At 34.8% G+C, this 14,749-nt stretch overlaps 1 protein-coding gene across 4 annotated transcripts in view; it reads left to right on the top strand.

Moving 5' to 3' along the window:
- Window positions 1–14,749, top strand: part of nlgn2b (neuroligin 2b) — a 171,313-nt gene that overhangs the window by 151,482 nt on the left and 5,082 nt on the right. For 3 of the 4 annotated variants that reach the window (XM_067433229.1, XM_067433228.1, XM_067433230.1), the window contains 3 exons: window positions 6,986–7,171; window positions 12,761–13,038; window positions 13,152–13,305. In XM_067433229.1, the coding sequence (XP_067289330.1) occupies window positions 6,986–7,171; window positions 12,761–13,038; window positions 13,152–13,305 (618 nt within the window). The remainder of the gene's footprint in view (window positions 1–6,985; window positions 7,172–12,760; window positions 13,039–13,151; window positions 13,306–14,749) is intronic. The other variant, XM_067433231.1, reaches the window with a different exon arrangement.

Below are 14,749 nucleotides of genomic sequence, written 5' to 3'. Positions count from 1 at the left end.
TTGAACCAAATAAGCCATTCATTTCAACATGCAGTGTGGAGAGGTCATGTGACAGCAATAAAGCATACTACTGTTTGCTGTTTGAATTGTACGTCATATTTCATGTATTTTATGTAGCATACAATACTAAGCAGGATGTAGTTTAAAATATGTGAGTGCCATGTGTTGTTTTTTGTATTATTTATATACCAATATAGGTATTATTTTGAAGTAGCTTTTATTTTTATATTTCATTTTAATTTTAGTTACATTTTTATTATTTTATTATTATTTGGGTTTGATTTATTTTTGTTCATTTGTTCAGTTTAAGTTTTTATCCCCCCATTTCACAGACCAGGCTTAAGCTAGTCCCAAACTAAAATGCATGTTTGAGCTGTTTTAACAGAAAGCAACTTGCATATCTTAAAATATGTAATTGTTTTTTCTCAAAAAGCACACCAGTAACAAAATATATTTTGAAGAATGTCGGTAACCAAACAGTTGATGGACTACATTAACTTTCATAGTAGGAAAACAAATACTATAGAAGTCAATGGGGATCATCAACTGTTTGGTTACCGACATTCTTTAAAATATCTTCTTTTGTTTTCAGCAGAAAAAAATAAATTCATACAGGTTTGGAACAACTTGAGGGTGAGTAAATAATGACAGAATTTTATTTTTGGGTGAACTAACCCTTTTACAATAATAAATCTGGCTAATGCTAAATTATAAATATAGCAACAGTTCCAAATGACATACTAACGTACTAGTTACTGCATATGCAGGGTTATGTTAAACAGGTTGCATTGTGGGATACAATACCCAGTGAAGTAGGACATCTAGGTATCCCATGCCTACAGAAATGTGCATACACAAAGTGTGTATACTCAAAACAGCCACATTTCCGAATATAGCCACAGATTCACAACCTCTAGTTTTCACACTCACTTAATATGAAACTATTATAAAAAGACCTCACGTCCACACTCCTCCTCTAATTTGCACTACAGTTGTATTTGTAATGCACTCAGTGACTTCACTCATCTTTAGGGACTCGCCTGTGGTGGCCTGATCTAGCAGTTTGATGAATACGTAATTTGTCTCGTTTTCTAGGGGTTGTCCTTGACTCGTGAGGCCGACGCTTAGAATTTGAGTTAGCAAGCATCCAGTTACCTGCCCTCTTGATGTCATTTAGACAATACGGCGATGTTCACACCACAGCTATGTGACAGCCGCAGAGTGTGGCGATTATTTGTTTTCCCCCCTAGATTTTTTTTTCTAGAGTGTGACCAGCAAAACTCTGTTTTGTTTAACTGTCTATTCATCAAAGAGGGGGAACAATGTATTAGTTTCCACACACACAAAAAAAAAAAAAAAAAAATATATATATATATATATATATATTTTTTTTTTTTTACATTGATATATAACATTTAAAATATATTCAAAAGGCTATTATTAATTGTAATAATATTTCACAATGCACCAATCAGACATAACAGGTGAAGTGAATAGCACTGATTATCTCTTCATCACGGCTCCTGTTAGTGGGTGGGATATATTAGGCAGCAAGCGAACATTTTGTCCTCAAAGTTGATGTGTTATAAGCAGGAAAAATGGATAAGGATTTGAGCGAGTTTGACGAGGGCCAAATTGTGATGGCTAGACGACTGGGTCATGGCATCTCCAGAACTTCAGCTCTTGTGGGGTGTTCCCGGTCTGCAGTGGTCAGTATCTATCAAAAGTGCTCTAAAGAAAGAACAGTGGTGAACCGGCCACAGGATCATGGCCGGCCAAGGCTGGGTCCGATCAAAGACTTAAGCTAAAATAATGTAGGAAGTTAATGCTTGTTCTGATAGAACGATGTGTGCACATGAGCATCAGAACTGGACCACAAGGCACATTTATAAAAGCTACTTGAATTAAACTAGGCCTAATCCTGGCTTAATCTAAACGCTGTTTATAAAACCAGGCCTATATTTTCAGTTAAAAATAGTAATTTTGGGGCTTTAGTGCAGTTTTTTCAGCCAAGACTGTATTTCTAATTTTCATTTAGTTTAAGTTTGTCATCTAATATTTATATTTTATTTTATTTAAATTTAATTTTAGTTTAGGTTAACAATAATAAACTTGGCTAATGCTAAATTATAATATATCAACAGTTCCAAATTACTAACATACAAGTTACTGCAGAAAGGTTAGATTGAGCAGGTTGCATTGTGGGATAATATACCCAGTAAAGTAGGACATCTAGGTACCCCTTGCCTACAGAAATGTGCATACTCCACAGCCACAGATTCACAACATCTAGGTTTCAGTCTTACCTGATGTGAAACTATGCCTAATCAGTATATTAGTCTTTTACTAGCCTAGAAATCTAGACGCACCCTAGCGGCAGCAAATCTAATCTGCCGCGAGTGTTGTTTAGCAACTCTCAATACCCTTCTGAGCTGTAACACCAAACTCTTGCTGGGCCAATCACGTTGTGTATAAAGTCGGTGGGCGGGGCCATAATGACGATGGCCGAGTTGCTTTTGTGTGCTTCTAGTAAACACAGAAACTGGCAAACGGCGGTCCTTCGAATCAGCTCTGACCGCGACTCTGGAAGACTTGGAGTTAAGCTTTTCTCTGAGAAAAGAACAAAGAACGGCACTGAAGTCATTCTTAAAAAGGGAAGATGTGTTCGGAGTTTTGCCGACCAGATACGGCGAATGTTTAATCTATCAACAAGCTCTGTTTCACCTTCGTTGCTCTGGATGGTTGTAGTGCTATCCTATCGTGTGCAGAGGGAGTTTGAAAGACAGTCGTTTATCCCGCCCCTCGGATTGAGCCCTGTCTATGGTGAGTTTTCAGACCAAACATCTTGATGTGGGTCTGGCTTGTCAGGCGAGTCTTTTACTGTATTTTTAAACAAACTTTTGATTAGTAGTTAACGTGGTATTTCAAGGGAATGAGCACAAATATAGGCTTTTTTATTTGAATTATAGTGATGCGTTAGTGAAAAACCACTGCAACTGTTGTATTTTGTCATGGAATCAATTGCAACGGTTTAGGATAATGGTGCCTTCGGTCATGAATACATGCTACTACTTTATATAGCATGTAAACAGATGTAGCAGAGGCAGTGGTATCCTTTAAAACAATGTCATTATCGTTCGGTGGTTCTTTCAGACGTCAAAATCTGTAACGAACATTTTCAAAGAATCTATTTCTGTGTATTTCTCCATCTATGACGCACTGGGAGAGCCTTTTATATGTAGAGGTGCCGAGTTTGTGATCTGTTGTGTGTTGTTTGTGATATGATGTGCCGTATGTTGTCGCTTGTCGTCTTCCTCACAGGCCTGACTCCTGAAAACAACATGGCAGTTTGTCTTTTTCTCTACTCATCCCTTTTAGTTTCTTTGACATGCTCTTTTTCTCTAAAACACACACACACACACACACACACACACACACACACATAGCCACACTCACTGACTCTTTTATTGGGTCTGAGGGCACATAGCTTTTAAGTACGGGTCTATTTTTATCTCTTTTTTTCCCCCTCTTATGTCTTTTCCCCATTTCTTTGAATATTCCAGAGGAAGCCTATCTTTCATTGTCTGAAGAGTGCTTTCTTAGACATGTGAAGTATGTTAGAAATTCCCCTTTCTCTCCCTATTTTCATGTTTTTAGTGCATCACCAGTTCAGTTTGAGTTGTAAAATAGACTTGCATAAGCTCTTTAGTTCTCATTTACACCGTGACCCAAGAGCCTCATACGGCCCATTTTAATGAGCATTAGCATGTATTATTTGTAGAGGTCCATAATGGTATATGGGCTTCCTATTTTAAAGTATGTATGTGAATGTGAGCAGTGAGCACTTAAGCTTCTGCTACCCAGAAAAACGCGGTCAAAATGTCTAAACTGGCTAATCGGCTAGACCCGTCATAAAGATGGGCTTGACAAGATGATAATAAAACTTCTCTCACCAGCGATGATAACAGTTAATGCATCAAACCCACCCCAGCACCCCTGAGGTTTACAGTTCTGAGCATTGCAGAGGAAAATATGTTCTGCTAAAGCATTCCTAGTGCTGTAATTTTAGACAGGTATGTTTTTGAGCAATTATAAATGGATTTATGAATCAGCAATGGGATGATTAGAATCTTTTAAATCATGTGTTCCTGTAGACTACTTCACCAGTGAGTGATTTGTTAATCTAGCCAACGATTCAATCATTGAATCATTTGCTTAAAAGAGTCTTTTAAAAAATACTAATATACTGCTGACTGTGCAGTACATTGAGTAATGACTACTATTCAGGGCTCCACAGTGTGACCATTTCACTTGCATTTGCGACTAAAAATGTGTGCGAACTGTCAAATGTATTTTGGAGCATGTGTGCGAAAAAACAAAATCCCTGTGGATCAGTTTTCTTAAATGTAAGATTTCAATACCTTAAATGGTATAACAAGCAGCTTGTTCACTTTAAGGCATCTTATATTTGGGGCATGGATCATGGAAAAACATAAATCACGATACTACTTAATGTGATTATTAAACTTCAAAAGGCTATGATTTCATTAAATAAATGTGAGCACTTCACATTTCAAAGCCTGAAGGTGACGCTGGTGCTTGTTCTGCTGGCTCGCGCAATCAATGAACAGCGCACATTTATGCCAAGCGATGGCTTATAAACTTTTACTGATCAATTATGACAATATTTGCTTTATGGTGTCTATATTGTAATATATTGTATACAGCTGTAAGTATACATATTTTATCTACTGCCTCTGAATTTGAAAGTCATTCAATAATAAAGCATATGCATTTCAAAATAAATGTCCAGGTGTATTTTGGGCTTGTTTATCAAATAAAAGTTACAGTGTGTCCAATTTCCACCAGGTTATTATTTGGTTACACAAACAGTTTGTAATTTAATTTCTATTTAATTTAAAGTAAACTATTTTAGCTTCTGTCTGGGATCCTCAATCACAGGAAGGAAATGCATAGATTTTTCTAGTATCCGTGTTATTATAGTTAACACAAATTAAAACCATATAAACAAATCTTAACTTGAAATAAAAAAAATGTTAACTGACATAAAATAAAATATAAAAACTAACTTTTTTATTTTAATTTATTTGCAATTAACGTGTTATTTAGTTTATTAACTGATTTGTACCAAACTAAAAACTGAAATAAAAATGTATTAAAAAAAACTATACAGACATTGTTTTAAATAACAAAACAACAGAATTACTAAACTTTTAATTAAAATTAAAATAAAAGCAGAATTAAATTGAATTCAAAATTGTCACGACCCCAGCTTTGGGTCTTTTGTTTAGTATAGACTTTTATGTTGAAGTGCCTGCTGTTTTCATTGTTTCTATGTTCTCTTCCTGTTTGGTTTCTGTCTCTCCTTGTTGTCATATCAGTTGTTATGGTTACCTTCATTGTACACACCTGCAGTCTATCTACTTATTGTTTTGTGTTTAAGGTCTTGGTTTTGTAGGGTTTGCGAGTCAATTGTAAGTCTGGATGTTCTGACCTGCGTTTACTGGTCTCTGGATCGTGTTTGTTTTCTAATTCTGATGTCCCTGTACTTTTCTGAGGAGTCTTGGAATTAAATGTGTGCGTGCAAATGGATTCTCTCTCAGCTTCTTTTCTCAGTGATCCGTTACAAGTGTGGAAAAATATGCTATAGTGTGTTTTATAAATGTAGAAATAATAGTTGTGCCCCTACATTTTCTAAATACGCTCCAAAAAATTACAACTTATGAGCACAGGTGCTCCTTAAGCAAAAGTAAGCTTCTTTTTTTTCTACTATTAAACAATATACGATAAAACATGCTCCATTTTACTAAAGAATTAGTCCAGTCTTATGAGGCAAAGTGTATCGGAATATTTGTTCTGCTAAGAGACATATTGTGTTTTTAATTTGAAATAGATTTATGAACTGGCAATGAAGTGATTCGAGTAAGTTCTGATTTGTTCACTCATTTGTTCAGTTACTGTTCCTGTAGGAAACATCGGAAGTTGGCAATCACTGAGTGGCCCAAAGGATTCAGTCATTGTATCATTCATTTAAAAGGTTCTTTTAAAAACACTAATGTACTGTATATTGGGCAGTATACATTGAACCGCTGTGCTGTTTTTATCATATTACATACATTATTTGAGTGTGATGAAAGTTATGCTATAATGCTTCGCTCTGCGGCTACTTTGAGACACTTGTTGCACACTGCAGTAAGCTAGATTGATATTAGGTATGGTAAAACATGGTACTCGCGGTAAATCAAGAACATTAGATTTAAACAATAAGACTAACTATGTTAAGCTCATGATTCGCTTTCTGCCGATTAATGTATCCAAACAGTTGCTCATCTGTCTAATAAAACATAATATATTAAGGCGTATTTGGTGTTCCCATGGTCTCTATAATATAAAAATACAAATCAAGGGTAACGTGGGTATGATGTCATTGATAGGCGATGCACGGACACGGTCTGTGTCCTGATTAAAATAGCTTATTTATCTGGATTTAATCATTTGGGATAATTCAACAAAATATATCACATTGTTCTCGTGGTTTTTGGATGTTTTAATTGTTCCTTTGACATTCAAATGATGGATTTGATCACATTGCGTTGTGGAATACAGTAACCAGCTCACTCAGTGGGCCATCTGTTAACACAGAGACCTCTCAGTAACATGCAAGTTACAGGACTTTGTATAAGTATATCATAGTGTGCGACTCCAAACATATGTTATTAATGATCAATTCAAGTCTGTTGTAAACATTTATAGGAATCATTCCAAATAGGAACAGGAAGCTCCATTTGAACATGTCTAATAAAAACTTAAGTCATCTGCCTCATTTCATTTTTACCAATGCGCTTTGCTCTTCTCAAGCTCAGAGTGCTTGGTCAACATGTATTGGTCATGGTCTTTTTATACCTTATACAGGTCTGTACTGTCTGTTATCTATTCTCCAGTGTAACTCTGTTATTCTCCGCAGGTTTTCTGAGCACTGGAGATCAGTCTGCAAAGGGGAATTATGGGCTACTGGACCAGATTCAGGCTCTACGTTGGCTCAATGAGAACATCGGACACTTTGGAGGAGACCCAGAGAGAATCACCATATTTGGCTCCGGGGCTGGAGCCTCCTGCGTCAACCTTCTCATCCTGTCCCATCATTCTGAAGGTTTGTGATCATCATCAGTAAAGACCGCCATAGTTTAAAAGAAGGTCACCCATAAAAATGACTCATTATTTACTCATACAGGATGCTCATTTATGTCTGTATCTATTTCTTTATTCAGTAATGCGTTCAAAATGTAATTCATACATACACTATCATTGAAACGTTTGGGGTCTGAAAGTTATTTTTTCTTTGTCTTTTTCTTTTTTGAAAGAAATTTATACTTTTATTAAGTAAGGACTTATTCAATTGATGAAAAGTGACAGACACTGACATTTACAACATTATAACGTTACAAAAGATCAGCATATTAGAATGATTTCTTAAGGATCATGTGACTGAAGTAATGGCTGCTCTGCCATCGCTGAAATAAATCATAATTTAAAATACAATCTTTTAATTTGTAATGAGATTTCAAAATAATAATGTTTTTACTGTATTTTTGTTTAACTAAATACCACCATGATGAGCATAAGAGACTTTTAAAAACATAAAAAATAATGTTACTTACTTACCCCAAACTTTTGAGTAATAGTGTAGAATGACCTAAATACACCTATTCTATGCTGAGAATTTTTTTTGATTTCTATATAATTTTTTTACCGTATATAGGGGTGGCATAAAGTTAAACATATCATGGTAATACTACTGTCCTTATATCAAAATAAATAGACAAGCCTCATTAAAAGAATTAAATTCTTAAAAATTAATTGTTATTAAGTAGTTTGAAGTAGTTTGACATTATTATTTTTTAACACAACTGCTTCACTCTTATAAATATTTCAAAAGCTGTTTCAAAGTCAGTAAGTCTCTTAAAATATCAGAACATTTACTGCTAGTTTAAGTTTTAAACTGTCCCCCAAAACGAATATTTTGGAATTAATACTCAGAAAAAAAAATACTTTGAAAATATATTTTGTTGTGTACTGTATTATTTTTTATGATGATTGTATTTTAGAGAAATTTGAACTTTTCTTGAAAATAATATAACTGTTTTTTAAAACCAACATCAGTAGAAATGTTACATTTCTAAGAACATGATATGTGATAAAGAATTGTTTTGTTTTTTTCTTCATTTGCCATTGACCCATCATTTATTGACCCTCTGCTCATTCCAAATCTGAATGACTTTTGGTTTTGTAACTGTTCTTTTAAAAGGTTTAAATACAATTTCTGTCATCAATTACTCACCCTAATGTAATTTAAAACCCGTAAGACTTCCATTCATCTTCACAACAAACATGTGTTTAATTAAATCTGAGAGCGCAATTAATTAATATTTAGTAAATAAAGTGATAAATCATGTTTTTTTTCTGCACAAAAAATGCACTCACATCACTTCATAAAATTGAGGTAAACCTCTGGAGTCACATGGACTACTTTTATGATGTTTTTACCACCTTTCTAGGGCTTGGAAGTGATAGTTGTGTCAATGGAGGGACAGAAAGCTCTCAGTTCTCATTAAAAAGATCTTCATTTGTGTTCTGAAGATGAATTAAAATCTTACATGAGGGCAAGTAAATATAATTCATTACAGAATTTTCATTTTTGGGTGAACTAACCCTTTAAAGTATTTAATCCTTTTTATGCTATATGTCTTTATAATATTCTATTCTATGTTATACATTTTTTTAATAACTGATAGTGTGAAAAGAAGATTTTTGGTACTGCCTTGCAGTGTGTGTGTGAGAGACTGATTTATACTGCTATCTCGAGATCACACGTGCATCTGCATTTGATGCCAGTTTATAATGAGTGCTGTGTGATAAAAATGGAGAGATGTGAGACAAATTTATAATGAGCAGCATGTACAACTATGTGTGTGTGATGCACAAGTGTTGGACTGCAGCTGAGCTGATTCTTAATTGATTTCATAGGGAACTGGAGCTGGGGGGGTCTTGTAATAGCGTGTGTGTGTGTGTGTGTGTGTGTGTGTGTGTGTGTGTGTGTGTGTGTGTGTGTGTGTGTGTGTGTGTGTGACTGGGGGGTGGGGGAAACATTTTAATAATTAATAACAGAATCTGCGGATAAAAAACGTGGGACACTTTACATAACGGTGCAGCAGGGTTCTGAAATCCAAGATGGTTTCCTCATGCTTATCCAGAGCGTTTTTTCGAACACTGCTGAGTTCACTTTGTCTCACTTTCACTCAAGTTATGAATCAGAGTTTCTACCTGACCTATTTACAACACATTAAAACGAACCCCTGCCCTGACTGCTGGTTCATGTTGTTATTTGTTACACCCTGTTGAAGACCAGCATGATAAAATATTTTGAAGGATTAATTAATTAAATGCACATCGTATGGCATCCTCCTTCCTAACACAGAGGCCAACTCTAGTCTGATTAACATTTTTATGTGCTACAGCTACAGTTGAATCATCTAGGTATGTTAGTCTAAGAATCGTTTTTATTCTCTTCTGAAGTCAAAGGGATAGTTCCCACTAAAATGAAAATTGCATTGTCCATATAATGGCAGTAAATAGTGGCCAGCATCACACTTTTAAAAAAGAATGGTCCCATGCAACACGTACTCCAAGTGTTCTGGGGTATATTACATATAAACAAACTGAAACGTAATGTATTATTTAAAGGGATAATTCACCCTGAAATGAAAATAAAGTCATCTTTTACTCAGCCTGCTGTTGTTCCAATGCCCTATGTCCTTCTATCTTTTTCGGAACTCAAAATGAGAAATTTAGAAAACGTCCTGCATGCAATCCTCCATATAATGGAAGTGAATGGCAACCAGGCTAAAACTTTAAAAATAATTATACAGGAGTATCATGTGTTACGTCTACAAAAGTAGACGCGCAATATATGGAAAGTGTTCAGGAGGCATACTTTAAGGTTTTGCAAGAAAGAAACCTTATTATTCAGTCAAAATAATGAGCTCTGCCGTTACTCTGTGCAAGCTCCCGGGAGTGCGTGAGCCGTCATCAGCAACTCACGCTTACTATAACTCGCACTGTTGTCATAGCACCCTGGATAAGCACACACACGCACCATTTTGAGAAATCAGGCTCAATTGAAACAAACACGGCTCTCGCTTCTTCTGTAAGGTAAATAAGAAGTAATACAATTATACTAATAATAAGGTAAACCTCGTAGGGGGATTCCAGAAAGCAGGTTATGTGACAAACCAGGGTATGTATAAGAGTAAGTTAGCAGATAACCTCAACTTTTGGTTCCAAAAACGTCCAGGTAACTTTCAGGGTACGTAAGTAACCATAGCAACCCACTCTCTGAACATAACCTGCTCCAGATAGAGTTGCTCATGATCCAGGGTTAGTTTGCTTAAGAGGTATTCAGATGCATATTAATATAATAATATTAATATAACCACATTTTTTATATAGTTAGAGTTTTTATATATATATATATATATATATATATATATATATATATATATATATATATATATATATATATATATATATATATATATATATATATATATATATATATAAATACAATATTATAAATGCTGAAGCACTATTGCAGCAAGGTAATATTTAAAAGTTAATTCAGTTTAAATATTTAAATATATATATATATATTACATAACCTACTTAGTGCACATCGCCACCTATTTGGTGGTTATGCAATATTGTTTTCAATATATATATATATATATATATATATATATATATATATATATATATATATATATATATATATATATATATATATATATATATATATATATTGAAAACAATATTGCATAACCACCAAATAGGTGGCGATGTGCACTAAGTAGGTTATGTAACTCGCCATTAAACAAAAGAAGTGTAAGTAGAATGGCGCTCTTTTTTTAGCGTCTGTTTCCATAGTGAATCATTGATTCGTCTCTCTGTTGAGAATTTATTGTACATTAACCGGGAACATACTGAGTTGTCGGAACTGTTTTTGGAACCAGTATACCTCGAGTAAGCAAGGTTTGAGTTAATCAACCGAAAGTTCAAGGTATATGTGACGGTAAGTTAACCTTGGTTTCTGGAATACACCCCAGCTGTGATTAAAGTATGCAAACACAGCGCGAGCGTCACTACTGGAAGCAGAAAGTGTTTTAGCAACTCTCGCCGATCAGTTACATCCAGCTGCAGCTAATGTCGAACACGTCACATGAGGACAAGGGAATTACATGACAAACAGGAACACATAAAACCAGAAACAGGACAAGGAGCTTATATACAAAGACATGAACTCAAACACAACCCAAAACTCTGACACGTGATAATTTGAAAAGAATATTAAAATACATTAATTTGGAAGAGTGCAATCGTGTTATTTTAAAGTTGTTATTTGTTTGTTTTTTACTTAAAAACTACACTGTTGAGTCATATGGATATACCCACATTGTCGCCCTTTTACAGCAGATTTAGTCCACAAACAACTGAAAGTTATGACCTAAATATGATTTTCATTTACAATAAGTGATCATTTGCAACTTAGAATCAGCTCGTTCCTGAGTCACTCTACTATTGCGTCTCAGAGCAGCTAAACATTTTTTCAGTTTAAAATAACGAGTACGATAAAGTAACGATATGTTTTTATGAGATGTAGTGAGTATGATATGATGCTGTGGAATGTAGTGAAGTAAAAGTAAAGTACAGATACGGTACTTGAAAACTAACCCTGTTCTTAAAGGGATAGTTCACCCAAAAATGTCAAATTTTGTCATAATTTACTCACCCTCAGCTTGTTCCAAACCTGTATGAGTTTCTTTCTTCTGCTGAACACAAAAGAAGATCATTTGAAAAATGTTTGTAACAAAGCAGATAGAGCAACCATTGATTACCATAGAAGGGAAAAAATACTATGATAGTGAATGATTGTTCTCTCTGCTTGGTTACAAACATTCTTCAAAAAATATATATTTTGTGTTCAGCAGAAGAAATACATTTGTACAGGTTTGAAACTTGAGAGTGAGTAAATGATGACAGAATTTTTATTTTTGGGTGAACTATCCCTTTAAGTACAGTATTGAAGTAAAAATACTTTTTACTGTCTACTGCAAACACAACCAATATATTCACCTCAGAGAAGAAAATACAGAGATTGTATTTTATGTTGCATTTTTATTAATCTTGAGATTACCATAGTAGGGAAAAAATACTATGATAGTGAATGATTGTTCTCTCTGCTTGGTTATAAACATTCTTCAAAAAAATCATTTTGTGTTCAGCAGAAGAAAGATATTTTTACAGGTTTGAAACAACTTGAGAGTGAGTAAATGATGACAGAATTTTTTTTTTTGGGTGAACTATCCCTTTAAGTACAGTATTGAAGTAAAAATACTTTTTACTGTCTACTGCAAACACAACCAATATATTCACCTCAGATAAGAAAATACAGAGATTGTATTTTATGTTGCATTTTTATTAATATTGAGAAACACAACTTGTATGCAAAAGAATGTAAATGTACATTTATTGTGATGGAAACAAGTTCCACTGGCCTTACTTGTGTGATGATTAAGATATTCAGTGGCTTTATCTTGCTTATGGTCATGGGACACTCAGTGTCCACATTGACTCACTCACATTATAGCCTGCTCTCTGACTTTTCTTAGTCATTGCTTATATCTAGCCCTGGTTTCAGGTTTGTTCCAGAGGGCCATTGCTCAAAGTGGCTCCGCCATATCCAGCTGGTCAGTGAACTACCGGCCCCTGATGTACACCAAGATCCTGGCCAAGAAGGTGGGCTGCAGCTACAGCGACACCGCGGATCTGGTGGACTGTCTGCGAAGGAAGAGCTTCAGGGAGCTGGTGGATCAGGATATCCAACCTGCACGTTACCACATCGCTTTCGGACCAGTGGTGGACGGAGATGTGGTTCCCGATGACCCTGAGATCCTCATGCAGCAGGTGTGATTTTAGACACCGCAAGCTCCCCGAGTTTAGAGTGATCCCAGAGTCTAATCATGACAGTTAATTAGTGAAAGTGAGTATTGTGGGTGACATTTGTGTAATGTCCTCAGGGGGAGTTCCTGAACTACGACATACTGTTGGGGGTGAATCAGGGCGAAGGGCTGAAATTTGTTGATGACAGTGAGGGTGAGGATGGAATTTCAGCTGCTTCTTTTGACTACACCATATCCAACTTTGTGGACAACCTATACGGATATCCAGATGGTGAGTTTCTCTGACACAAGCATACACTCTTGCACTATAACATAGAGAACTGTTTGTACCGCCAGTGCCGCCATTGAATTAACAGTGCAACACCTAAATTAATTATACTATTCACGGTGTTATATGCATTCAGAATTAAATAGTGATTTTTAAAGTCTGTCTTTATGTACAAAAAATTATGATTTTATGATTTAAGAGAAATAAAAAATACTGGAACAGCTATATTGATTTCTATTGCATTGCATATGATGGCTGCACCCAAAAACATGCATACAGACTAAGGATATTCTTAATGAATCAGTTCATTCAGTTCAAGACTCACCACTTACCACTTATCATTTTGAATAAGTCTGAATCCATCAGAGTAGTTACTGAATTAACATCTGACACCAAGAGGTCTTTAATATCTGTTAAAAATATTATATTATTATGACATCTTCTAAATAACAAAAATAGCCTTTCTGGTTATCCTTTTTTAGCGGTGTAGCTAAGCTAGCAGGTGATTTGGCTAGTTGTATTTTAAGATAGCAGACTGATCTGCTAGATTTGAAAACTAATGCATGTTAAACTTGCAACCTGTAGTTCCTTACATGATAAAAACATTTTGTTGGTAACTAAATCTATAACATTACACATTTTAAATTATAAAAAAAAGTCTACGTTTGGATTACTTTTAGATAACTTTTGACCTAACTTGTTTATAATATTAATTTGAGTAGTATAATCTTGTACCAGACTGATAAAAATACAAAGAGAAATAAAAAATATATTTTAAAAAAATTGCCAACAACATGAACTGCATTAAACATTACATTATGTCAGGTTTTTTCTAATTTGGGATGGAACTGCAGGGGTTTTTATATTTATGAAAATCTTAAAGCTATACTGTGTAACTTTTTTTGTTTATTCTTAGCTAAAAACAGTTCTTACAGTCTTAGTTCTTTCAAAAGTAGTGTTCTTGTAAGTTTATAATATGCCATTGAAAATACATACGGGTGAGGCGTTCGAATGCCGGTCGCCATGTTGCCCCTCCATCTTGAAAGTACATTAGCCAAAGAGGAACATACCTGTAAATCAAGCTTCGCCTTTCATGTTTTAACACTCGATGGCAGTCATGAACGAGGTCGAACTGGAAGCCATGTTAATCTAGGACTAAATCGGCCACTGTAGAAGTTAAAACGAAATCGGAATTGAAAGGAACAGAAACTATTATTCACTGGATGGTCATATACATTTTCACCGCTAGATGGGGGAAAATATCACATAGTGTAGCTTTAATTAAATCATAAACAAGTAAAATAAAAACAAAAATAACAAAACCAAAAAAATTGTATTTGTTTATGCTGGGCAACCTCACAATTTTCCATGTAAATATAGTCGCCTGACTAGTGGCTGATCTGTGTGCAATTTCACAAAACTTTTAAGAAAGGAAATTTTAAAGATA

The sequence above is a fragment of the Pseudorasbora parva genome, chromosome 23 (assembly GCF_024679245.1).
Source record: "Pseudorasbora parva isolate DD20220531a chromosome 23, ASM2467924v1, whole genome shotgun sequence".
NCBI classification, from domain to species: Eukaryota; Metazoa; Chordata; class Actinopteri; order Cypriniformes; family Gobionidae; genus Pseudorasbora; species Pseudorasbora parva.
This window is presented reverse-complemented; position numbering and strand designations above follow the sequence as displayed.